General features: G+C 40.9%; 2 protein-coding genes across 4 annotated transcripts in view; one reads left to right on the top strand and one right to left on the bottom strand.

The window, feature by feature from the left end:
- Nucleotides 1-1,231: 1,231 nt before the first annotated feature.
- On the bottom strand, nt 1,232-26,562 carry WRNIP1 (WRN helicase interacting protein 1). 2 transcript variants are annotated; one of them, XM_030265418.4, is made up of 7 exons: nt 25,852-26,555; nt 16,702-16,893; nt 15,458-15,702; nt 8,587-8,819; nt 3,349-3,504; nt 2,485-2,564; nt 1,232-2,019 (listed from the first exon to the last, which is right to left on the bottom strand). In XM_030265418.4, the coding sequence occupies exons 1-7, from the start codon at nt 26,494-26,496 to the stop codon at nt 1,744-1,746; spliced, it is 1,827 nt and encodes a 608-aa protein (XP_030121278.4). In that variant the 5' UTR covers nt 26,497-26,555; the 3' UTR covers nt 1,232-1,743. The 2 variants fall into 2 exon arrangements, with proteins under 2 accessions (XP_030121278.4, XP_030121279.4); XM_030265419.4 differs by lacking the exon at nt 2,485-2,564 and having other exon boundaries at nt 25,852-26,562.
- MYLK4 (myosin light chain kinase family member 4) overlaps nt 15,631-26,958 on the top strand; it is an 81,612-nt gene continuing 70,284 nt past the window's right edge. The window contains exon 1 of one of the 2 annotated variants that reach the window (XM_072924083.1): nt 15,631-15,764. In XM_072924083.1, the coding sequence (XP_072780184.1) occupies nt 15,709-15,764 (56 nt within the window). In that variant the 5' untranslated portion in view covers nt 15,631-15,708. Of the gene's footprint in view, nt 15,765-26,521; nt 26,661-26,958 lie in introns of those variants that run through there. The other variant, XM_030265416.4, reaches the window with a different exon arrangement.

The raw sequence follows: 26,958 nt of genomic DNA on the forward strand, positions 1-26,958 counted from the left end.
ACTGTAAGGGGATATAAAAGAGATGCATATCAGCAGCAGGGAGAGAGCAGCAAGCAGCCACTCTCAGATTTTTACAGATTGCTGCTAATTACCACAGAGAGGAAGGGAAAAGGTAGATAGTACTTGGCTTGGAGAGCAGCCATGTGGCACAATGGCTTTGAAACATTAACTTCTTGTTACCAGTATTTTGGTAGCCCATTAAACAGCATTGTCTGATGGATCTGCCCTGTGGGGCATGATTTCTGCTTCCATTGGAGGCTGAGGAATGGAGCACCACCTCTGAACCCTTTGCCAACCTGTGCTGCCCTCTGAAGGTGAGCACATGCTGGTCCAGCATCGGAAAAAATCACACCTTGCTTTATTCCTCCAAAGGCATTTCAGAGGACCATCAGGATAAAAATATTAATCTAATTAATTAAGCTTAATTCATGCAACAAGAAAGTTCCAACCAACTACAACAAAGTGAATTGAGTTAAAAAGAAAAGCACGCAAATGTATGTAAATGAAGCTTATTTAAATACTTGTCTTTAGAACAACACTTTACTCAAAGAATTCAGAAACTACTTAAGATAGGAGAACATAGAAAAGTTTAAAGAATATGATTCAAACCCTCTAACAGTACACAATCATGCAAAAGGTTCAATTTCTGAAACATTTCAGTTACACCAGGATCTTTGGCTTGATCCTTACATCACACAGAAATTTGTATGAAGGGAGTCTCATAACAAAATTAATCTCCAATACAAATCACAAAGTTTTGGAGGCTGTATATCCAAAACTTTTGATCAAGGCCAATGGTCAGCAATCTGTCATGAGAATTAAGAGCATAAGCAGAATAAAGTTGGCTTCTGGACTTGGCACTGCATTCTCAGCCCACAGACCTTCTGGCTTGTGAACGCTGCTCTGAATGAGCTCCAGACGAGGGGCTGTGGCAACTCCTCTGATCTAAGCCCCACACTGCACAAATCCCCACACAGCACAAATACCTCCGCTGTCAAGAAATACCCACTTGCTACTGGTGTGCTCCAGACAGCTGGAGCAGGTGGTTGGGTCATATCACAGCTGGAGAGAGGTGCAAAGAGCTCAGTATCACTCCAGTGGCCTTTCGTGACTACTGTGCTTAACAAAATGAATTAAACTTGTTCTGGAAAGTAGGGATAATAAAATTAAAGGGATATCAAACTTTCAAAACCACAATGCTGTCATAGGAGTATTTAAACAAATACATAAACACTATTTGTAACAGCTTTATTGGTTTAATAACTGTCGTACAAAATTGGTCTCTGAAACATCATAAGAACAGAAATTACTCAATTAATAATTACTTACTGTAATTATATTTTTTACAGTATTTTAGGAGGGGGTACAATTTACTATTTTTTTCTGGAAAACAGTATTCTCAAAATCTGAAACAGACACTTAAAAAGCAGCACAGTAATATTTCTTGTCTCACAGTAAGAGCCAGAAACACAAGTCTCTTGTTTTTTCTTAATTTCATTTAAACCACTGACAGCACTATATGGATAAAGCTTATTTTTGCATTTCTACACTGCCTAACTGCAATTCTTTACAAAATACCTTCTGAACAACAGCAATAAAAGCAGAAAGGTAAAAAAATATCTGGAAGGCTTGGTGGCTTAAATCTTTCAACCATGGAAACAGCCAGCTGACACTGTAAGGAGAATTTTTATCCCAGTAGAAATGTATGAGTCATAAAATCAAAACCCATTCTGAGAACAGCAGTCATGTTTCTCGTTCCTTGAAGAAGTCTGTTCCTTTCAACTCTTCTGGTAGATAGTCCTGCTCCACAGGTTCCTTGTACATGGGGTTGTATTTGTAGCCTTTTCCATAGCCCAAGTTCTTCATGAGCCTTGTTGGTGCGTTTCTCAGGTGCAGAGGAACAGGGGGCAGTGGTCCCGTGTGCATCCTCAGGCATTCCTTGACATTGCCATAAGCCCTGTAAACCTCTATAGACTTTGGGGCTCTGGCAAAGTACACTACACACTGTGCTAGAATCACCTGCAAACAAGCAGAGGGAAATGTTAAATGACTTCTTTTAAGTTCTTTGGGAAAAGGTCTGCTATTCAGGTTGTTTGTACAGCATGGCAGGAATTGTGCTTCTAAACTGACCTCTGCCTGCTACTGTAATATGAATACTATTATTTAACAACATCACAACTCCATGGTTTTCACTACTAGAAAATAATAGCTACTTTATCTGTCATATAAAAAAGCAGACAGAGAAAAATTATCTATGTTCATGTATCACATTTTAACAATAAATATGCAGTAACTTTTATTTTAAACCACAGCATCAAGAGCTGAACATTTAAGGGCTACAATGTTCTACTGTCAAAGAAGGGGCATGCAGAATGAACAAGTAACTTAGTTTGCACTGTCCTTGCAATCTGCTTCTTTTTATAGTTACAGACAGGTTTTACAGATTGCAGAACTTTTAAATCAGTGAATTAATGAAGCATTTACCTCACACTCAGGCATTCCAATGAAGTGACAGCCTTGATAAGCAGCAACTGCTTGTGTTAAAGCCAGAGGATCTGCCAGTCCTACCAAATGGGATCAGATAAAAGCAGGCTAAAATCAATTTACTTTACTTAATATCTTTTTTTTTTAAACTTTTTTTTTCCTTTTCTGTAAGGTATCCATGCACATTTTAGAGCTGCTTTCTCAGATATTGGAATTCCTGGTACAATACCACTCCATACATAAGATACACCCCCTCTATCCACAAGCTTTCCTCCTGGATATGATTTAGACTGAATCTGCTGCCACACAGTGGCAGCCTGAGCAGTAACTGACCACATATGATTCTCCTACTTTTTGAAATTAATTAAAAAAGAAATGGGGAAATATTGCTATACAGACATAGCTTCCCCAGGTCTCCTAACTCTTCACCCATCACATACGTGCTAAAAGTGTTGCTGGATCTGCTACTTTTGATAAGTAAATAAAGATGCCTTACAGCCATCAAACCTGAGGTTTGCAGGTCAGGGTAGGTATTCATGTGCCAGACTTAGAAAATCAGACATCCCTAAAATACACACTCTGTTGGCACAAGTTTACTGGTGACCTACAACCAGCAGGTTTTAAAAGAATCCATATTAATACACACCAACCCTGATCTCAAAAACATTTGTCTTTCCTGAAACAGGCAATCATCACAATGACACCTCATGTAGGTCTCTGCCTGCATGCATTTCAGTATTTTGTACCTATTCTGCATATAACTGTTTTGGGTTTGTTTGTTTCTCAAAAGCCAACTTTTAGAAACCAGAGAAGCCTGGCTTCATTCAACGTGGTATTCCAATGTGAAATACTGCAAATACTGACCTATATCCTCACTTGCAAACCTCACCAGCCTCCTTGCCACATAGAGTGGATCCTCACCGCCCTCAAGCATTCGAGCAAGCCAGTAAAGGGAAGCGTTTTCATCAGAGCCTCTCATAGACTTGTGCAGGGCAGAGATGCAGTTGTAATGTTCTTCTCCTGTTTAGGATGGGGGAGAAGCAATACACAAAGCTGTTAAGAGGAAATGAAATGAAATGCATTTAAGGGAACAGAATATATTTTACGAGGTCACATCAGTAAACAAAAGCTGCTTTTTCAGGTTCTTTTTATGGGTATGTGGTTACAGCCTTCATTAATGTTTTCAGTGCCTCCATGGTTTCCCATGTGAATCATTCCCTAATTACATAAGCAAAACAGAGAACAGAGCAACTTCTGATGAAAAGGAAGTTGTTTTGGTTTTTTGTTTTTTTAAACATTGCTAGGCAAACAATTTGGGTTTTGTAACCTAACTGCCTTCCCTTCAGAAAAGAAAAAAAAAAAAAAAAAAAAAGATAACCCCAGATACTTCAAGCAGTTAGGAAGAAAACTCTACATAAGTAGCTTATAACTGCCAAAAAGTACAAGCACATACAAATAACTGATCATTGCTTTTGGACACACACAGAGCTCTGAGAAGACAACACAAGAATCAGACAAATCCAGTGATACAGGTTATTACTGGACACAGTGATACTGTAGTGTTATTTTAGAAAAAAGACATTTCACATCATCTAAAACTTGAAAATAAAGTGCACAGTAAAACACAAGTTTGATATGCTGTATAGGGGTGAGAAAAAAGGAAATACCATGGATATACAATGATGGAACATCATACAATTTGGAAAATACAGAATTGCAGTGCATTACCCTGGCAAACCCCTAAGAAATGCTGAATTCAGCTGTAAACACCTGCACTACTGCAACAACACTTGAAACGCCAGACTGCTAAGTAAAAAGTGGGAAGACTGAAAGAAATACAAGATTTTTTTTTTATATTAAAGCTTAATATATGATTAGATTTTAAATCCAAGGAGAAACAAAGCTATTCCATAGATCTTCTAAGGCTACACTTAAAAACAGGGAGTCAGGATTACAAACACTGAATGAGAACCTTTCCTGCTTACAATTTTCCTCTGTGCAACTGGTTTTGATTCTTATGCATGTGTTTTAATCAAAATTGTAAGGATATTTTGCTGCAATATTTTTAAACTTTCCATGTTATCTGCCTTTTTTATTTTTTCAAGTGCCTGGCATTCCTTGGCTCACAGCTAAGTATGTATTTTAAAGGCAACTGGCTGCATGCACAGCCATCTGTTAGTATTCCTCTTCTTCCTAGGGCTAAAAGGATTTACAGCCTGAGGGCCACATCAGAACACACCAGTCACTTGTAGGCCCTGAAAAATAAAAGGGCTGCCTGAGTGAGTTGGAGAACTAAAATCTTCACAGTGCTGCAGTTGCTCCTTTGGTAGCCAGCATGATCTCCACCTCCCAGGTCCACTGCCCCCATCTCTGCTCCTGCCGGGGTGTGATTCCCTGGGGAATTCAGCACGAGATGCCGGCAGCGCAGGCAGTCAGACAGCTATTTTCGCTAGGACTCCACACAAAGAGCCCTGGTATGCAGCCCTCACTCGAGCCAACACAAACAGCACGTACCATGCTCCATCATAACACTTGAGGCAGGAGCAATAACTCCAAGCAGCTGAACTCGCATCATCCTCTTGCAAGAGGCGTCTCTCGGTCTCTTAAAAGTAAGGAAGATGGCCTTTAAATATCTCCAGAGGTTGCACTCACCCAGATTTTTCTGCTGGAGGCTTTTATATGCTGCTTGGGCTACTGTAAAGTGTTATATGTGGGGATACCAGCTAGAGAGGCAGAAGGAATCCAGCAGATAGGTTTGGTCTAGATATATATACCTGCAGGTAACTTCAGACTTCAGGCTGAGAAGGGAATTAGTTTTCGCCTTTTATTTCCTTCCTTACAAAGTTAGTGTTGGTGAAAGGGCTACAATGACAATACTTATACATCAGTATAATCACATTGCATTGTCAATTAAAGACAAAATACAGTGATGTGCACTGGAGAGAGATCTTACATTTCTGTCTAAAAATACAGTTTATAGATAGCCTGAGATACCAAAAGCAGTTTCAAAAAAACTAGAACCTTTAGTAGACCTTTATTTATTAGCCTTCTTATGCTGGTTAGCTGACATACAGGTTTGGGCCTTATCAATTCAGTTGAGAGACAGACACATACCAGTTTATCTATCTCTGCTGTATTCCAGGTGCCTCCTGAATTCAAAACTATGAAGAGTTTTTGAAATCAAAATAAATTTTGATTTAAATGCTGTTCCCACAAAGGCAAATACCTTTTGAAACAAGATACTATACAAGAGGCTTTGTAGAAGAGATGGCTTTCTAGTGTCTGACATATACAGATACAAGAATCTTGTTAAGATATGCCCAGAGTTGCTTTACATGCTCATGAGGAGTTTTCAGGCTAGTATAAGATTCTGATTTATCTCAAGTCATATGGGTAGAAGATAGGGAAAAGGTCTTGTTCACTGACCATAATTAATATTTGCGCTTCTTAAACAATTCCTATTCACAAAGCAGTGGGCAAAACTAAAATCAGTCCCCATCTCAAATTATTTTCTATCTTAGCCAAAGGTAAACATCAAACTGCTCATTGATAAAGGAAAGAAGAAAGCCTTGGAAGTAAGACTAGACCAACAGCATAAATAAAAAGACTTCTCATTCTGATCCAGCAGAATAAAACTGAGCTGGTGTGAGTGTGGTGATTTAACACCAGTGGGGAATCCAACTCCAAATAAGCCACTCCCCTACCCCAGCAATGATGCGCATGGTATGGAATAGCAACTTATTCCTGCCCACATGGCTCTAAGCTCTGCCCTGACAGCAAACCCAGGACAGTGAGATACCTTCTCTTTTCTCCTCCAGAGAATGTAAAGGAAAAAAACTGCGTTCCAGACTGCAGTATAAATTAACTTCAGCAAAATGCATTCCCAGTCTTTACCATACATGAAATTATGTCATCTCAGACAGTGAAATTACTGACACTTACCTTATTAAATCAGTGTTGGCAGAGTGACACAATCTGTAAAAGGAAGGGGCAACAATACAACGCTAAAAGAACTAGTCACTGCCCATCTGCTGGTAAACTTTAAGGAATTTGGTTTCTGCATCATTTTTCTAAAAGGATCAAAATTTAGCAACTGCAATTAAAAGCTAAAATATGACTAATAGTTTTTGTTTACTTCTAACTGCAAGGGCTTCAGGCAGCTGCTGGAAGTGAAATTTGATTAAAGTTGTTTGTTTGTCCTTCCAGCTAAAATGCATAAACTATCTGCACAAAGACTTTCTTTATGTGTCTGCACACAGATTAGAACAACAGCCTAACAACTGCATTATGAATGATTTCTTTCCTAGATTACTTAGTGAAAATACAGAAGAGAATGCTGAACTATACGTATTTGGCAAATTTTGCAGAAGGTAACAAAAAATCATGTAAAAAGTCCATATTTACACTCTGAACACTAATCAATTATTTGGTGCTTTCTACATGAACATGCAACATATGTATGTTGCTGCTATCACGATTAGACCCTCCACTTTAAAAGACATAAGACAAAAAGCATTTTATTTTAGAGGACTGTAGATCCCACCATCACAGCTGTGACTCAAAATGTGTTAGATAAAACATGCTACCAAGAAAAAAATTTTATGCAGTAGCCACCATCTGAAAGTCCTTTGTATTTAAAGAGGACAAACAACTACCTCTACTGTGGACAAAAGCAGTCAACCTGCAGTCAACAGTCAGTGGTCAACACAGACTATTCCAAAGGAGAGAGAAATTCTGAAAAGGCACATACTCGGGCAACCTGCTACTGTGACAATATTTGTGTCAGGCTTTCTGGCATTTATACAATCCAGAAAAACAGAGTTTTCACTGCTCTCACCATTCTGAAAATCTCTGACCAAAAAACGCACAATAAACCGCAACAAAAATTTCTGTACCAGTGAAGGGCCTGACACATGCTACTCAGACTTTGTGCAAACCTCAAGAAGAGGCACTCTGTGCCATCTCTACCAGAGCAAGAAGGTGCAGGAGGGCTGGGAGCAATGGACCCAGCCAAGAGTTCTGTGTGACAGTGGCCACAAGGCGACAGCAAACACACAAGGGACCTACACGGTGCAAGAGACTCGTACCAGAGAACCAATCAGATTTTCCACTTCCTTCTAATCACGACCTCTTTCTGCCACAGACCTCATAAAATTTTTTTTCTCCCTCCCCCTGCCTGCCCTCGACTTCTCAGCTGCCATTAGATCAGTATCTGCCCAGCTGCCTTTCTCCTGACAGTGAGTCATCATTATTTCTTTGTAGCAAGAAGGCTGCAAGTGGGCATAAGTTACAACCAACCTCAAGAAACCTCTCATCACAGGTTTTGAACAGTGGCAGTTAAAAACGCATATCAGAAACAGTGGCAAAGAAAAAAAAAAGAAAATAAATCAGTTCTCCAAATGCTGCTTGGCATAATAATTTCATACTATTCTGCACAGCCATTCAAGTGTTGCTGAAGAACTAGCATATGCATTCAAGTGGATTCATCTAATCTGATACTCACTGATTTTTAACCCTCTAACATAAAATGGTTTAGCGGCCAAATACTGTGATGCCTAAGATTGCCAAGTCACAAATTTAGCAAGAGTAGTTATCACACTAGGAAGCATTAAGTGCAATACGATTTATGTGGCCTGCCCTAAGCGAGCTACAGAATTCATTACCTTAAAAAGCAACTCTAAAAATAAAGCAAACTACTCAGGTTTTGACATAACATATTGCTATGGATGTGAGCACTTCCAAGACTTTCAAGGCAGCAGAAGTGCAATGGAAGATATCCACCCCTTCAAGAAAAATGTTGCCATAAAATTCTTCTGCCCCTTTCACTGAAACCCTCATAGACCTTAAACAACAAATAATTTCACCATGCAACTAACTGTTCTCAGGACAGCAAATAGGTATTTCAGCTAATCTACACTTCCTGGCTGAGAAGGAATTTGCAGCTGAACTACACCGTAGAGGAAAAGTAACTTTTAGGACAAACTTCAGTACAACCACTGTTTCAGTTGAGCAGCTGGTACAAAAAAGGGAGAAGAAAGAGGAATTAGAGAAGTTACCGCATTTTGAGAACACTGCATCTCAGAAATTGCATCTGATACTCACCTGCTCGGTCATACAGGATGTGAGATCGCTGGAGCCCCTCCTTTACATGCTCTTCTGTTACCAGAATGCCATCTGCAGCACCACCTTTGGCAGTGGTGTTCAAAGGAGTGGTCCTTCCCACTGCTATTCTGGCCTGAACTGCCAACTGGAGTCCGTTCAGCCCAGTCCTGGCATCCCCATCGCAAAGATAGGCAAGTGTGTTCAGAGCTTTCTCCTCTATGTACACCGGCAATCTGCAACAGAATAACCACACACCCTTAGCCCCCATCACACTCCTCTCTCTGCTTCTTGTGCTGGAGATGACCTTTTTGATTTCTTGATACACAGCTGGGTTTAAGATTTGTCTTAACTCATCCTGCAGAGCCAGGGGCCCACCCTCTTCCTCCTGCTCCGATTCCTGCTAAATACAATTGCACATTAAAAATGTAGGGCAGGAGCTCTCATCTATTTAACCCCCTTATTTTTCCTCATCTCATTAAATTCAACAAAAACCAGGGTTAGGTTTTTACCACAGCCCAATTCTGATACAGTCAGCTGAACTTTACAAGGTTTTACTCAACCAGCATTTCACTGCTAGCACTTCAAATTCCTTGGTGGAAGAACAGTGAAAAGGTAGGAAGCTATCCAAATGCAGGTGAGAGGAAATAGTGAATTATAAAGTCATTACGTAACATTTTGAACTACTAACAACAAGAGGTATTATCAGTTGTTCTTCAGAAAGCAACAACTGGAAAGATTGTTTACAATGTAAAACCCATATTTTTTTGGTATTACAACTTAGTCACTGGGATACAAAAAAAAAAATCTTACTCAAAAGAAGCTGCATCCCAATACATGTCCATCACTCTTCTTGCCATCTACCGTTCTAAGTGTGCCAGAACTATACAAACATGAAAAAGGGGAAATTCTAGTGAAATCATAATCTAAATGAATAAATCACTGAGATTAGCTCAGTTGATTGAAGCATGGTGTTGATAACATTAAGGGTTTGATCCCTGTATGGGTCATTCACTTAAGAGCTGGACCTGATGATCCTTGTGGGTCCCCTCCAGCTCAGACTATTCAGTGATTCTATGAAGATGGGAAGACCTGATAAATGCAGCAGCTCGATCTCCTGAGACTAGTGAGTCCATGAAAAAATCTGTGAAACAACAGAGTGCTCAACTTTTTTCTCTAGGTTTTCATCTGCTAGGCTGCAGTTGTCATTGCTGGGACACATCCAAACCAGTTCACCTCTGCATGTTTCACAGGCACCCTGTTGAGGATTTAACCCTCAAACCTACTAAGTTATGTAGACAAGGTAACATCTAAGGTGCTGCCAGGCAGAGGGTGTAACTGATCTGATTTGGAGACAGTAGCCAATGGAATTAAAACACGACGTTAATGGCCCTAACTGAGCTACTTCTAGTAGCTGCACTGTAAATCAAGAGTGACAGGTATCAGCAAGGATTAGCACATAGAGCTTGGTGTGAGAGGCCATTTCTTATGAAGCTCTTGTGTGTCAAATAATTAAGGATTCACAACAGCCCTGCACTTCATTTACCAAAAGATGTGTTACTATTATGACCAATGGTGTAGAAAAAGGCAGTGTCAGGGTTCCCAGACAGACATGTTCACTGATTTTCATTACTTGCCTTCTCTTCCTCCTTGCAAACCACTTTGCACTTGTCACACGAAAGAAAAAGACTGGAGGTTCAGGAAAAAGTTTAGCTGTTAATATTTGAGTTCTCTCATGGCCACACATTAAAAGGAAGAACTCGTAGAGCTGCAATCTTTAATCAACCACTATAAGTGAAAGCTGACAAATGTCTTCTAGGGGCAAATCCCAGGCTGCAGAGAATAGACAGTAGGAATCACACCCTGGCAAAAATAAATGCATCACATGCATCTTGTCATGACTTTTTTCCATCTCCTTATTTCCCAGGTATTTGATGAATCTAGTAAAAAAAAAATTAACACACATACAGTGGCACTTTTGCCAGGGTGTTTCCAACACCATCTTTGAACACAACTGCACAGGGACTTATCCAGTCAATTATCTCAAGCATCAAATTCCTTGGAAATCAGGAAGTAACATTCATCCCTAAGCACTACATATGTGCACCAGATCTTTCATAAACATTAAATTAAAAAAGCCAGCAAGGAAAGCAAAAACTGTTTATAAAAAAACAGCACACGCTACACACAGACATCTTGTTGCTAATACCTCCTTCAACAGAAATTATCCCAAATGTACAACATGCTGAGCACACACTTCTCACACACCAGCAGGGCATACTTGACAGAAGGTTTCACCTGCAAGGACTAAGCTCTTTGCCTGCTGCTTGCAGAGAAGCACACCCTGTGCTTGAGGCCTCTTCACATCGGTACCACAACTGCAGGCAGTGACTGCAAGTAGAGGCAAAGCATTGAGAGCAGTAAAAGGCAGATACTACCTTGGAAGAAGCTAAATACAGTCCTTCCCAAAAAAGAGTTGAGGCCTCAGAGCATTTTTACAATTTATCTCCTAATTTAAAGCTGAGTTGTATTCCTGTCTCTTGTTTCACTATAGGACTCCAACTGCTCTGTTGACTCAACATAAGCAATTTATATTCAGAAAGTGAAACAAATATTCACAAGAAAGTATGAAAAATCTGGTTACAAGCAATGGCCTTGTCCATTTCCATGGTGAAATTTCACTTTTAACCTAAGGGCAATGGCAATTCCAATCCAAATAATGAATTATGTATTGGCTGATCCAGTCCGTACATGCAATAGCATGACATGTAGGATGTGATAAAGAACAAGAATAAATGGAGAAAACTTCCACATACAAGCTGTTTGCACAGCACATTGATGAGAATCACTGATTGGAAACAACATAGTGCTTCCCTATTGCCTAATCTCAGCTCCATACATACTCAGTATTTAAAAATAATAAAACATTATACTCAGAAAAACTGAATTGAGGTTTTTTTTCAGAGTAATTGAGACCTTAAATTCTATTTTCTGATGATTTAACTTCACTAGGCAGGAGTCTAATTTCAAAGTTAGAATGGCAATTATTTCAATACCTTGGCTTCCATAAACCACTTGTGTTTTACAGTTTTAAGCCCATCCTGTCTCCAGATGCTCAAGTGCCCTACTCCCTCCAGTTTACCCAACTTCTGCACCCATCAGAACCACAAGGCAGAATAACTCCCGTGCTTTCTGACTTCTTTCCAAGCTCCCGATACGCTTGCAGATGGGCAATCCCATATTTTACTCAACTTCCAAAATTAACACCGAACACCCACTGGATGCCAATGGTCAATGTTGGTACCTTGTAACCAATGATACTTGGAGACAAAAACATAAACAAGCCAAAAGGGACGTGCTGAGGTCCATCACTCACTGGGCTGAAGGTGATATACTAGCTCAAGGAATGGAAAACTACCACTACAGGATAATAAATCCTTCTTCCAGTTCCTCTTTATCGCCATACCCTCGAGACAGTTTGTGCCAAGAACCAACATGAAATGTATGATGAACTACCCATTAAACCCACACAGCACCACTGCACTTGAGCCAATGACAAGACAATATAAGCAGTATCAGGGAGTAAATATAAGGAAGCCCAAACAAGGAGAACCTGTGTGATCAAAGATTTAAAAAATTACTGAGCAAAACATGATAAAGCACCCACTGCTTCTTTGCCATATAAATCAGAAGTTTCTTACTTTCTCAGTGCAATTATTCTCACTATGTTCACTCTTTGGCAGATTCCAACACTTTTACAGGCAAACACAGTTCTTCAACTGAACTACTGCAGTGTGATATACACTGCTCACTGCCTTACAGCATTGTCTTCCAGTATTGCCTCTCACCTCAGCATCACATTTCTTGCAAAGAAATTGAATGGATATTCCAATAAAGGAATAATTTTCAAGGAAGTTTTGAACACTGAAGATCCAAAGGAATTCCACCTTCAGTGTTGTGATTTACGAACCAGTGAATTCAAAACACGCTAGAACTTTGTAATACAGCCAGTAACAAGCTGAACTGCATGATGTCTGGGCTTGCCAACAGGAACCTGGGGTTCTTTCCATTTCCCTCAGCTGTGTGCCTTCTGTGCTATCTAGCTTCAAACACATTAATCAACCATACAGTTTACTATCTGACTTCAATTAGAGATACCAGAGGGCAGCACTTAAATGACAAAAATAAAAAGCCAAGAGAAGAATTTGGTTTCTTCCACCACTGACACAGCACTACTGTAATGTGTCAGTGCACACCTGGAACTGCTTGTGCTATTACTGACACAGCATAAACTGCAGAAAGCACAATAAAAAACATCCTTAGTTGCAGCATAAAAAAATATCTTTAGCATTGACTTCTTACTTTTCTTCATTGTGATTATGTTTCTTCCTTTCCTATTTCTCCATCTTTCAGCTTCATTTACTGAAGACTTTAGAGGCACAGTTTGATGGCAGTAATGCTGATGAAAATACAACAAAAAAGCACATATTATCCTAAAGAAATCTAGTAATTAAAATAAAAACTGTCAAAGAATCTCTGTGAGACATAATGACACAACAAATAGAAAGATATCCAAGAAATAACACCCACTGCGAGTTGCTCCAGCTTTAGAGTAAGAAAAGGCCATGGTGGAGTGAAAGAGAATCCAGGTGATCTAACAATATCAGAAACCTGCAGCAGTAGTGGAAGCAAGATAAGAAAAATCCACAAATAAAATCTAAGGAAACAGTTTTGGGTAGAGCACACTTTCCTTGTGGAGTGCAGATGATGAAATCTACTGAATCACTTGGGGATGGCTGCATTCTTGCCAAGCACAGAAAATGCCTGAAAAGTCTAAGGAAGATTCACTCCTATTCCTCAAGGTAATAGGAGAGACCACAAATAATCATCCTCTAATTCAAAATCTCTTTTAGGTAAGCCATCCCGTCAAGTGATGTGATACTAAAACCATGTGATTAACTGAGGCCAAGTAGCACATATTACACTGCTGTGGCTTGGAAAGGGAGACTCACATGGGAAATGAAACCCAAAATTCAATGTACACATCTCTTGTGCCTTCCTGCTAGATCTCTGCAGCATTTTCAAAGCCCCACCATTTGGGGCTTACAGCTCCTTTTCTCACTCTGGAATAAAGGTGAGCACCACCACCATTAACCAAATCAATTGTAATTGGTGATTTCCATTTATTCTTCAGGACAGCATGAACAGTTACTTGCCTGCATCTAATGACAGTCCTGTTCCATAGAGGCAAGCGAGTATAAAGTTTAGACAGTTGCTCCTGCAGAGCAGTGGAGAGAAAATGAAGCAGCAGAAATAGTATGGATGCTGAAGCAAGAAGCAGGAATCAATAAGGAATCCAAACCAGAACCACAGGAGGGTGGATGGCTTATAAAAATCTGAATTATCAGCAACAGAATGTAGGAACTGTGGCCCAGCACCAGATTACGAAATGAAAGATATGAAAGACCCGATACACAACTGCAACGAAATCTCCTCAGTTCAAACCTCCATTTTTATTTTTAAAGGCTTGGCTCCCAGAACTGCCTTTGGAGTGTGGCGCTCTCTCCCCATGGGGAGAAACTGTGTTAGTCTGACAGTCTGCCTGCCAGACTTCTTTCAGTTTGATGAAGAACTGTGCTGTTTAAATCATCCATAGCTATCGTTACAGGTTACAGACATGGAGAGTCCAGCGAAACCCAAACCCAAACAACTGCAGCTGAAACTATGCCTTGTACTTTAATCCTGTACAGAAAGGAAAGACTCTGAACCCTAGTCAGGCTGTAGCCACAACCACAGCTGTGCCGCTGCATTAATGCTGACATGCAGTACTGCCTTCTCTTCTAAAATTCACATTACTACAACACATAAAAATGACAAATGAGTAAACCGTAAGGCAGGGTAACCTAAAAATAAAAAAGTAATACCTTTCCTTACCTGTCCTGACCTCAGCATTCAGGCTGGCAATTCTTTGTGCTTACATTCTGTGGTAAAGTTCAAGTGGATTCCCTCTCATTTATTTCATACAGTCTGTCAATCACCACCATACCAATGCACTGTAAATTACTAGGAGCGCAGCCAAGAACCAGCACGAAGGAAGTGTAATAGCTTGCATGTGAGTACAACAGTACCATGCATTACTCTTACTTGCCAGCCTCCTGTTTCAGAAGGTGGATAACATCTCTTGTAGACAAATCTGGATGTTGTTTTTTTTCCAAAACTTTCTCAAGTGTTTAATATGCATTTATCTGTCTGGACATCAAGGAGCAGAGAAAAACAAAGTCTCTCTTAAAACAATCTTTTAGCGACTCACAGCAACAGCCTCCTCTTGTCACTGGTTATCCTAAAACACAGCAGAGGACTTATCCTGAAACTAAAGAACATATGCACCATCATCCTCCCTAATCTTACTTTTAAAAAATATTGGAAAACAACAAACTTCTGGCAGGCACTTCCAAATTAAGAAGGGATACCCCATCCAGCACCTAATGGTAACATGATGCTTTTACAATCAGTAGCAAGAAGTAACACACATTAGGACATGACAAAGACCCAGATACAGGCTTCTACAGCAAATCCTATGTGGCAGAACAGATTTAAATATCCTGAGAGTGTGAGTCAGGAGTTACAGATCCAAGTATAAAATTCTCTCCTAATCCAGACTGTGAGATTATGTTTTGGATGTAGAGAGCCAATGCTTTGAATTCTCTCTCTCCTGTCACCCCCGCCCCTGCCATATGCTGCCACTTCTTTTCTTTACTATCAGAAGTGGCTAGGGTTTCTCTTCCCACCCCCCAACTGCTTCATTCTCTCCCTGGCAGGCAGTCAGCTCCTCGGGCTGTGCATGTTAACACCCTGCAGCCCATAAAGTACTCACTCCGAGCTCTTGCTGCCGCTGCCAGTCGCAGGGGTGCCGTGCTGGTCACCCTGGCCCAAAACTTGGAGCCCTAAGAACCTGACAGCCCTCATCAGAATTGCCTCCATCGCTTCAGCCGAGAGCTTCTCCAGGACGATCACCCGGCACCGGCTCAGCAGCGCGGCGTTGACTTGAAAGGAAGGGTTTTCCGTGGTCGCTCCTATCAGGGTCACCGTCCCACACTCGACGTGAGGAAGGAAAGTGTCCTGAGCATGGGAGGGAAGCAGAAAAAGCTGATCTCAATCAATGACAACCTGAAACATCCCATGTGAGTAGGCTACTTTTTTTTTTTGCGTCTTGTGAGACTTTGGGTTCCCTGTTGATATGATAAATAACCACATTGACAGGGCAGTTCATCTGCATACATATGGAAATGATTTTATTTCATGCACCCAACATCTTAATAATAAATGACTGCACTGAGAATGACCCTATCAGCTGAAAAGGAATAGGGTAAAGAAATCTGCAAATTTTGTGTTTGTGTGACTTTGGTTTATTGCATGGCAACACAAGAAATCATGAAACTACCTTATCAAGTATAACAGTGGGGCTACTCCTAAATACACTTTGAATCAACCTTTAGGGCTACAATTCCCTGCCTAATTCTGTACTCAAAAAACTAGAGGAAGATTACAGAATAGTTCAATTTAAATACAGTAGTATTTCTGTAGTACGGAATTGAAGCTTTCCATGGTACAACTGAAAAAAATCTTATACTTAGGAATGGAAAAAGAAAAAAAGCCCAAGTGATGGCTGCAGTGTCATCCTGAAGTACTATGCCGTGAGTTTTCTTCTCACACAGAAGAGAGGACAACATTAAAATAACCACCTTTGGCACATTCACATTCTAGACCTTTGTAAAGGTAATACAGAATGCTACCCCCCAGACGGAGGCTGAAATGAAGATATATGCAGCAGACATTACTAACATGACTTTGCAAAAATAAAGTCTCATAAAAATATCATATAAAGACTGGCACATAAGTATAACTCAGCCTTTTATTTAAATCCTTGAATCACAGTAATTAAATGCTGGTTGGAAGTTAGCTAAGGAATTTAATTTTTACATTTCTCCCAAATTCATCTACTAAAAGTATTAACATTGAAATTAAAAGCCCAGAGGAATGTATCACCTTAAGGCAAAGTGGGAGATTTTACAGAAGTGCTGACAAAGGCTCTTTTAAAAAAGCAGTGTAGTACAATACCTGCTGAGACTTATTGAAACGATGGATCTCATCAATAAAGAGGATAGTTTTTCTCTTGAAGAGCCTTTTTTCATTCTGGGCTTGGCTGATGACATCTCGAACATCATTTGTCTTGGCACTTGTGGCTGACAGTGTCACAAACCTCATGCCATTCTTTTTGCTGCTGTTGGCTATGATGTGTGCCAGTGTAGTCTGAAACAGCAATAGGAGAAAGCTTTGTAAAAATCAATTCAGACACAAAGTACCAATTTAAAAGAAATATGTAAAGAACAAAGGTATATTTTGTACATAGGGACAGTGTTGACAGTTTACAGAGTTAAGGCATTTTAGCTCACGTTATTCTAGGGCACAGAAGACTTAAAAACTTCCTGCTAGAGGTAGCTGCCAATTCCTCTGCTGCATTTCCAATGCCTGCACTTTTACGTACCAGACCCAGTGAGCCTCAGCACTGAAAAGGACAGCACTGACAGCTGTCTCCTTTGTCACGGAAGAAGAACTCTCTGCCAAATACATTTCTGTCACAGAAGACGGGCTGACTGCAATTCTCTGTGCAGTTATTTTGTGGGGCACGTTAATGGATAAAGAGCTGGACTACCCCAAGACACCTGCCTAAGAGCTCACAGTGCAACTGCATGTGAGAAATACAAAACTACAATGTTATTAACTAAACCATTTTATATTTCAAATACACATAAAAATGAAATTAATCAGACTGCAATTTCTATAAAAGCATGAGAACATTAGCATTAGAAATTTACATGAGTACATAGGAAAATGTAACTCTTAAATCTAAATAGTCAACAGTAATCAAATGCTGGCCCCGGGAAGCAAAAGGCAGCTGACTGAACAAACTGGCTAGTTTTAGTAAGCAGTTATATTGTTTTTCTGTCCTTATGAACAACCTCTTCAAATCCAACTTTATTTATAATTTCACTTAGCCTACCAAAGCACAGACACAACCTCCACCAAACTCCTAGGTAGATTTACTACACTGGAACATATCACAGACATGATTTTGAGACTTTCCTTCACAGCCCTTAGTAAACACAGGTATATGCCCCAAAGAGAGTGTATCTCTATTTGAAAGTACTGCCAGAGAAAACGGGTGATTCTTCCTTCAAGCTCACTGTTTTATTAGAGAAGGATCCAAAGGAGATCGAAGACAGGAGAGCCTCAGCAGATGAGGACTGGGACAGGTGCCAACAAAACCACCTCAGAAGATATTCTAAGTGCTGAGGTTAAAGCAGCAGGTGGTGTCAACCTGATCCTCTTGCAGGGAGGCTGCAGAAACCAGCACCTACCACTTGGCTACCAACGGTGTTGCAGTACCCAGCTCTGTTCATTTAATGGATCTCCTTGTCCCTGAAACTGCAACCAGCCCAAGTTAGAAAATGGGAGGCTAAGGAGAAGGATATACTGTTGTTTATTCTTGCTTTACTTTTAGTAAGGGCTTCCTGATTGCTTTCAGAAGTGGTGTCATTTCAGGTCCTGATACAAGATTCGCATCCCATGTCCGATTCTTCCTCTCTTCCTGGAGCTCAATCCACCAGCCCATCCCCAACTTCTATCATTACAGAGGACAAGACCGGAAAGACACTTGGAAAGTGTTTGCAGCAAAGTTGACAGATATTAGAAAGATCTGAGAAAATAAACAAATAAGCAAATTCCACCCCTACTCCACCAAAACCACAAGAAAACTATCTTTGAAACTGAGCTACCAAGTTAAAACCAATATTCGTGTTTCTTTACAAAAGGGTCTTGATTCAGAATGTAACTTCAGAGGATATATCCATGCCTTAAAAATCTCTGAAAGCACAGAAACACCAATACATCAAATTTGGGGACGAAAAAGGAAAATGTACCTCTTCCTTCTCTAAAAGTGACAGTGGTGAGAGAACGAAGAAAAAAAGTAAAGCAGCTACTCTTCTTGTAGCTCCACTTGGACTGGTAGCTCACACTGTACCCTGGCCATCACTCAGAGAGTTTTGTTACTTACAAAAAAAGCAGTAAGGACTTTGTTTTAAACACATGCACAGGAGTCTGTATTTCCAACTCTAATTTAGGGAAAAAAGATCAAAGAGATTTGTTTGAAAGTTACCGTTAGACCAAGAATCAACTTGAAATCTGCTGCATGGATCTCAGCCAGCAGATACCTCTCTCCCTCTGCCAACTTGTGGGTCACCAAAGGTTGCAATAAGAATAACATACATTGCCTTTCAAATGCAATGCTTGACAAGGACAGGCATGTTCACAGCCTCTTCCTTCTGTTCTGCACAATCAATCATTCAGCAAGTCAAACTGCCTATCACACAGATGTAAAACTTTCCCTGGTTCTCTGAAAGACTTCCCATGAGTTCAGGTTTTTTATACTGCTTTTTGTCCTACCATCTCAAGCAAAAGTCAGCACCAAGCTACAGTTTTCTCCCTCTTTGTTACTACAGGGTACAAACTAAAGGAACACATAACCTAGTGGAGAATTCACATAAGCAAAGAAGCTTAAGTATGAAGGCACTAGCACAGAACAACTAACTCATGTGCTAGTTTCCCTCATGGGCAGTGCATTTAAGAGACAAGAAGAATATTAGAAACCTGATATGGAATAAGGCAGAAGAAAACACACTGATTATCCTTCGTCATCTAAAATAAATTTTGAACTTTTATTCCTACAGTGGAAAACAAATCTCTTAAAATAGTGACACTGATGTTGCAATTTACTGTAAGTACCCCTAAATCAGAAACTGCATAACAGGCAGAAAAAGGAAATCCAAACAAGTTGATAATGCGCTCCTTTTATTATACAGGTGTTTCTTATTTAGTTCATGTTTTCTTCTTTATGGGAAGGAGCAGGAATATTATTTCCCACAAACTAAGAATGGGAGTGATCCAGTGATCCTGCAAACTAACCTTTTGCTAACTTCACTAAAAAGTACACGTTACAAAGCTCACAGTGTAATATCCTTGCCCCTTCCAGAAACAATTCTTAGTTCTCTTCTACTATGATGCTAAACTATTCAAACTCGTACCTATTATCTCAACTTTTATGCTGAATACTGTGAGACCTTACTGATCTACCTGTTTAGACAAGCTAGAGCACTGACATCATAAAAAGCTGATCTGAAACAGACATATATTCACCAAGAAACTTCTGAACGATTATTCACCAATGAATAACACTTAACTTCAGCCTTTGGTCATTTATTTCCACACCCATTATACACAGAACAAACACTTAACTACTGAAACTCTCCTTCACCATCTTCATTTGCTTTGTGTCAGCCCAAATGAGAATATCCTTTCCCAGTGGCTGAAAAGATCTCAAATTTACAAACAACCAGCAACCAACCAACCAAACAAAAAACCCCCAACCCCAAACAAACAAGCTCGCTCACAACAACTATGCTACCTGTTTTTCTAGGCTTTGATACAAGTTATGGATTAAACAAAAGCAACCCACAAAGCATGCTTGGCTCCATACACCTCATACTGTGAGAGTAGAAAAGTCAATCAGATTTGCTGTTTGGTAAGCTGGGTGCTTGTACTATGAGACAAGAATTTTCTGTATACGCAGAAGTTTCCCTGACTGGGCAACACTCTTTAAGTATGAACTATTTCTCTCCTCTCTGCACTGCCATTAGTCAATGTGCCCTCACATCCACGGCTGGAAGAAACCAGTAAAAAGCTCGTACAAGTTAAGTCAGTCTTACCGATGTTGATGTTCAAGGACTACCTGCTCAGAAGTAAAGGTGGTCTTTTTGATTTTTGCAGCCCTGTACCAGGCCATTAAACTATGCTCATCACATTAACTCACCAAAGCTCCTGACAAGAATGAAGACTGGTACTGCCTAGCTCACTTCAGGAAGTGGAACTGGAAAAAACTGGGAAGGGATTAGAACACAGAGTTAGATCATATCAAGAATACCCCGTGAAACCTAAGGTCCCTCATGGTTCTCCCAGGAAGCCTGTATGCTCTGCCAGGCTACATTTAGGTGACCAAAGCAAATCTGGCACAGACTGGTACAAGTGCAGCGCAGCATGGATTACTCCTGAGCAGGGATAATCTAGTTGCCATCTAGGTTTCTCCAACAAGTGACTTTGATGGTTTGTTCCAGAGCAAATCACAATGTGAATTATGTTTGTGGCAGGGATGACACAAACATGACTGGTAAGCCTAGCGCAAAACACAACAGGCAAGTTACACCTGCAGACTTGTATGGTCTAAGCTATGTTATCAGCGTGCTGAACTAGCACCCTGATTTTCTTTGCTGCTGTTTGACCATGACTTTCTGGCTATTTTTTGCTTTTCCTTTATTCTTGCCAGGATTTCCAAATCTTTGTTTACATGGTGTTGCCATCAATGGCCTCCCTTCACCCTCAACCCTCCCTTTGCTGGCAGCAGGGCCGTATTGTGGCTGCCAAGCAATCGGGAAAGGCTGTGCTCTGTTTCACTGCCTTGAGGGAGACACCAACAGCATCCCTGGATGCCGCACAGGGCAGCAGTTCTCTGGGATGTAGTTCTGTGGATGTTCTCTGTACCACACTGCGTCACAGGAGATAAGCCAGGCCGTGTCTAAAGGAAATTGGCAGCACAGCAGGTGAACATGGCCTGGGCACACTGTCTATACAGATAAACACAATCAAAAGTAGCAGCAGTTGGCATTTATATAAGGGCAGATACTATTCTTACCCATCTTGTTTGGTTCCTCAAACCCCAAATAGCCCACTGAGATACTACTGGAGGAGTAAGTGTCACTGAACAAGAGACACAGCATGTGCTTTACAGCACTTCCAGAATCCAAACCCAATCAAGCATAAACAGATGCAAGGTCATTGCATAATGTTTGTTGAAATGGAGCTGTATCTCCATTTGCTGCATCCTGACTTGGGTACTTACATTCCAACTGCTTTATGGATACAATTGTATCTTCTCTTCCAGTGTGCTCTTCCTAGAGAGCCACTCCAAGTTATTCCTGATTTAGACTGCCATAAGCAAAAACAAGCACACTGCATTACAACACTGCTCCCAGGCAACTGCAAAGACAAATCCATTTTTTAGAGCTATCCTGGACTTTTGAGTTGACACTACTGTAAAAGACATGATGCATTTTCAGTTTAAAATTTCATGCTAATCAATTTAGAGAACTCATTACTTCAAATGGTTCAAATCAGGCCCCAAGCTGTATGAGTAAGAGAGGATGAAATACACTCAAGCAATCAACCTGTTAGGTAACCACTAGAATTGGCAAAACAGGAAGCACTGGGAAGCCCTAATAAATACATGGGCACCAAAATAGGTGTTGGACTCTCTACTTGTGTTTCAGTAAGTCATTTATTGAATGCAAACAAAGAAAAGAAATACAAGGGATTTCTAGAAATAAAATATAATGTCAGAGAAGATTTGATAGAAACTTCAAAGACAACTTACTGGGGTTTTTAATGTTTTGCACTCATACCAACATTGCATATTTTATCTTATTAGTAGAGTGCACACATAAATCTCAAAAAATCATTCATGAATGCTCTTTGTCTTATCTTCTATAAAGAGTGGGTTCATGCCACTTGGTACCTATTTTTTTCTTGTTACGCAGCAGTCATAAGAGGGAATGTTTACAGTATTTAAATACAGAATGTTCAGGTTTATAAGGCTTAAACTTCATCTGTGGCAGCAAAATTATTCGGTGCTCAAGTTACGCTGTGTCCCCCCGCTAACTCTTTACTAAAATTGGTGCCCCAATGGCAGACATGCAAAAATCTAAATCCCTGTATTAAGGTGCCATAAATCACAGTACAGCTTACTCACATTACACTCGGATTTATACAGGCCTTTAAAAATTTGCATAGTCAGTATGAACAAGCTAACTGTTCCTAAGTTAATAACCACGGCATCTCTTTGAAGCAGTGTTTCTTCTGGCCTGAGTCTGGTCAGCTTCTTAAAAGAAGGAAACTAGGTCCTGTGTTCAAGACTTCAGAGTGACAAAAGTGCAAACAAAAAGTCAAAGTCTTTTCACACAGAGCACCTTGGCTTCCTATGTAATTAGGATGACAGATTCAAGGTACAAAGATCATGTTCCCTTAAAGTAAGAGGATGGAAACTCAAAAGAAAAGAGGATCACAAAGGAAATACCCACATTTTTTCTTTTCAATTTTGAGGATGTTTCCTTGAATATTCAAGTGCAACGAAGGCCAAAATTGACTTGAGCAGAGCAGTTACATAGCACACATGTTTTTATGCCAATACCTAGCTTTATTGTTCTCATGATAAAAATTCTCCAAAAGTACTCCTGACCTACAATATGAAATATTACATTTATAGCACTTTAAAAGGCAAGATTATTTTCTTCTTGCTTAGAAAAAGTCTGTTAAACTACAATTTTTTATAAAGGTCCAGACTAAAAAATATAAAAATTTATTTGAAATTTGGCCTTGTTGATTTATTCCATGTTCAGGTTTTTTTTTTTTTTTTTACTTAGTCCTGCTCTACCCTTTTCAAAAGTATCAGTTAGCATGGCATTTGGCTGTAGAAATGGAAGAAGGCATAGATGGGCTGCAATAACCAGATTCCATGGGTAGCAAGAGCCTGAAGAGGTTTAAGAAATGTATGACCACCTTACACAGCACTTCTGAATTTAGACCAACATATCTAATTATGCTGCTATTTTAGCTCTTTGATGGGCAGAGCTTAGCATATGGCCTTGTTACATATGAGACTATACAGTGAGCATTTATTTCTTAGTGTTTTTCCTGCTGAAGAACACTGTACTTAATGGAAGAAGTTTTTGCTGATCAGTCCAACCAGGTCCTGAGGCAGTGAGAATACTTATCTTCCACAGGATCTTTCAAGTTTTCAAGCCTTAAGTTGCTTTCTCATGAAATGTTTTCTCAGACATATTATATACATACAACTCAAATAGTAAGTGAGCAAGATAGGCAGGCAAGAACTGATCTCCTTTTCCATCTTCAGGCAGACTACTTTGATTGCATGTTAAATCTGTAAGGAGAGGAATTTTACAAGGACATATCCAAGATAAGAAGTTTCAGATATTTAACTCAGACAGACAATATGATTTATGGAGAAGAAGGCCTGAGATAAAACTCTAGCACCATCCTAGAAATACTGATAAACATAGGTGAAGGGGAAAAGTTCAACTTTTTGCAGAAGGAATTTCTGTTTCAGCCAATAATGGATGTTTCATCAGGAGCTAGCTGAAAGCACATACACTCAAAACTCTGCTAATAAGGAATAACCTAGAAAGCAGACAAGTTACCCAATAATATAAGTACTCAGTGAGCAAAAATATAACAGATGAGTTGTGGAACTGTTCTTTGATGGGTCAAAGGGCACAGAAATTATGCAAGTCAGACAACTGGGGAGCAACAGAATATAAGCTCTGTGAAAAGCAAGCTTACTAAATACAATTATGCGTAAAGCATATGGGTGAGGAGGATGCGTCATATGAAAGGAGAATTAAAGCTATGACATTACAGGGATAAAACAGATCAGCCATTACTCAAAGACGCTTTCAGAAGGTTTCAAAGCCACCTAAAGAAGACCTGGAACACAACTGTTAAACTGTCACAAGCTCATGAAGAAGCACTTCCATGGTCAAAGCCAGGTGCATTCATCAGATCACAACCCAAAGGCCACTGAAGCCAGTGCCAGTTTGCAGAGACTGCTCTGCAGCCTTTGCTTTGCTACCACTGTACTTTTACAGCTTTTTTTTTCCTGCGCAAAGAGGGCTTCAAGAAAGAGCAAGCACATGCTGTTGACAGAGAATAAGAAACAAAAGGCAGGAAACCACAAAAATATAGAAGCAAGCCCCTGAATGTGTTACTCATTCAGAAAGGAGAATTCCTATTTATTAAAGAACTGAATTCCACTTCTCTTTCTGGCCACCATACTTCAGTCAATCCTTCTTCCCTTTAATCAGGTTTCAGAAACAGCCCTTCTTTCTGAGCCCTTCTATTCTGAGCTCTTTATTTTCTGCTATTACTTTGTTATTTTAAAGTAGCAATTACTGAAGTTCACTAGTTGGTTATTTTGAGGTGTATGTTATCTAGCCTAAAAAACCTGCTGTATCATTGCTAATACTAGTTATTTAATTCTAACACCTGCTCCTTATTTACTGCGATTGACTAGCATTACTATTCAAATACCACATATCAAGTCTCTTTTATTTTCAATTAAGTATGTTGACAAGAGCAAGCTGCTGCTCTGTCCTTAACTTCTCTGCTAAGCATGAATTACTTCCCCTATCCCAGATTTCTCAAATATACTCTCACACAGCCAACACACCAAATTATATAAATCGATACATGAAACTTAATGCTGTGAACACACTAGACTGACACAGAAAACTGTATCTTGTTTGCCCTGCCACACCACAAATCTGAAATACGCAGAATAACAGGACAATATTAAGGCAAGATCTTAAAGACTGCTCAAGCATAACTGAAGCATTCCTTTGGACCTTCCCTCACAACAACTGTGGATCCCTTCATTGCTGTGCTAGAGGGTCTTTGGGGATTCACGATGGCCCCTGGTATGTTAAGGAGGCAGAACACAAAGATGCAGTGGTGAGATCCCACAAAGACCCATCAGCCTAAAAGTGGTTGAAGGTGGATGAATGCCTAGCCCTAAGACTACCTGCCTTCCACACCTTACACTGCTACCTTCTCTAAGAGGCAAGAATTTGTAGGCTAAAACAAACCTAGCACTCACAAATTGTGCTGCATCAATCTGCTGGTTTCTTCTATTTAGAGAGTCTGTGTTGCTGTTTTTCAGCTTCTCAGCCATTAACTAAACCACGGCTTGTGTTTTAGGTACGGACTTTGGAGTCACAAAATCTGAACTACCTGAAAGCAAGAGAGGCTTTGTGTAACCTAAGTTCAAATTGCATGGAGCGGGGCTGATGGGGGTGGACCAATTCTATTTTATTCATGAGGCAGGTTGTGTTTTTTGTACTCTTAAAGTGAAAAGTAGTGGACATCAGCCAACATAAGGAACCTACAAAAGAAACAGAGAAGAGAAGAGAAAAGGGCGAAGGAAGCAGTGAGTCCGAAAATTAACAGGTTATACGTGCAGCGGCCTCAAGAGCCACGTGAAGCAGCGCCGGCCCGACCCCGCAGGCGGGGAGCGGGGCTGGCCGCACTCACCTTCCCGCAGCCCGGCGGCCCCCAGAGGATGAGGGAGGGGATTTCGTGGGACTCCAGCAGGGACCGCAGCAGGGTCTGCGCCCCCAGCACCCGCTCCTGCCGCACGTAGCTGCCCAGCGTGTCCGGCCGCAGCCGCTCGGCCAGGGGCTTCCCCTGCAGCTTCTGCGCCAGGCTGTTCCCGCACGGCGCGGCCGCGCAGCCATGGCCCGGCGGCGCGGCGGCCTCGTCCCGCCCCGCGTCTGCCGGGCTCTGCCCGCCGCCGCGGCCCTTGTGGAAGAGGGAGAAGACGGGGGACGCGGCGGCCGGGCGGGCCTCCTCCGGCTGCCCCTCGGCCTGGCTGCCCGGCGGGGCGGCGGCGAGGCGCGGCCGCTTGCTGGGGGGCTCGGCCTCGGCGCCGCCGGCCTGCAAGCAGCGGTCCAGGTGCGCGTTGATGTCGGCGCCCGGCAGCTCCCGCAGGCACACGGGGCACTGCACCAGCCGCTCCTCCTCGGCGCCCTCCGCCGGCTCCATGGGCTCCCGCGGCGCGGCAGGAAGCGGCGCCGCCCGCAGCCCTTCGGGAGCTGTAGTCCGCCCGGCCTTTCCTGCCCTCGGGGGCTGAGCTGCATCGCCGAGGCCTCTGGACTCGGAGTCCGCCTCGTCTTTCATTGAAATATGTCAAAACCTCATTCTCTATGGAAAAACCATCAATAAATTATTACTTAAAAAAAAAAAAAAAGAGATTCAAACCCGAGGGCAGGTTGTATTTCGAAGATGGGCGCAGTAAGAGGTACCATTCGCATCCTAATTTACGACCCGAACTTGACCCATTGGTAATTCTTTCCATATTACATCTTGTTTTCTTTCTTAAAGTATATGTTTAGGTTTAATTATACACCGTGACATAATAGTTCCCAGCTTGTAAAATTCAGGTCAGTCTAATGTCAGCTGTATTAGGAGGTAAACAAGTCTGGCTACTGCCTAACAGTACCCCCAGGCTTAAAATTTGAAAATGGCTGGTTAGAAAGTGGCCAACAGGTCAGAAATAAAAATTTTTTTGAACTGATGATGGATACCAAAGGACTGAGTTTGAAGCAAAGTGCTTTACAGCTCATCATGTAAACCTAGTTC

This window comes from Taeniopygia guttata, chromosome 2, assembly GCF_048771995.1.
Source record: "Taeniopygia guttata chromosome 2, bTaeGut7.mat, whole genome shotgun sequence".
NCBI lineage: Eukaryota > Metazoa > Chordata > Aves > Passeriformes > Estrildidae > Taeniopygia > Taeniopygia guttata.

Bases quoted from the DNA above. Each gene is read 5' to 3' on its own strand.
- WRNIP1 (XM_030265418.4), bottom strand. From the start codon at position 26,496: ATGAAAGACGAGGCGGACTCCGAGTCCAGAGGCCTCGGCGATGCAGCT. The intron at 15,703-16,701 runs GTATTGTACTAC...TCCCATGCTCAG, and splicing joins GTTTCAATAAGTCTCAGCAG to GACACTTTCCTTCCTCACGT. The intron at 3,505-8,586 runs GTGAGTATCAGA...CATCCTAAACAG, and splicing joins CATCCTGTATGACCGAGCAG to GAGAAGAACATTACAACTGC.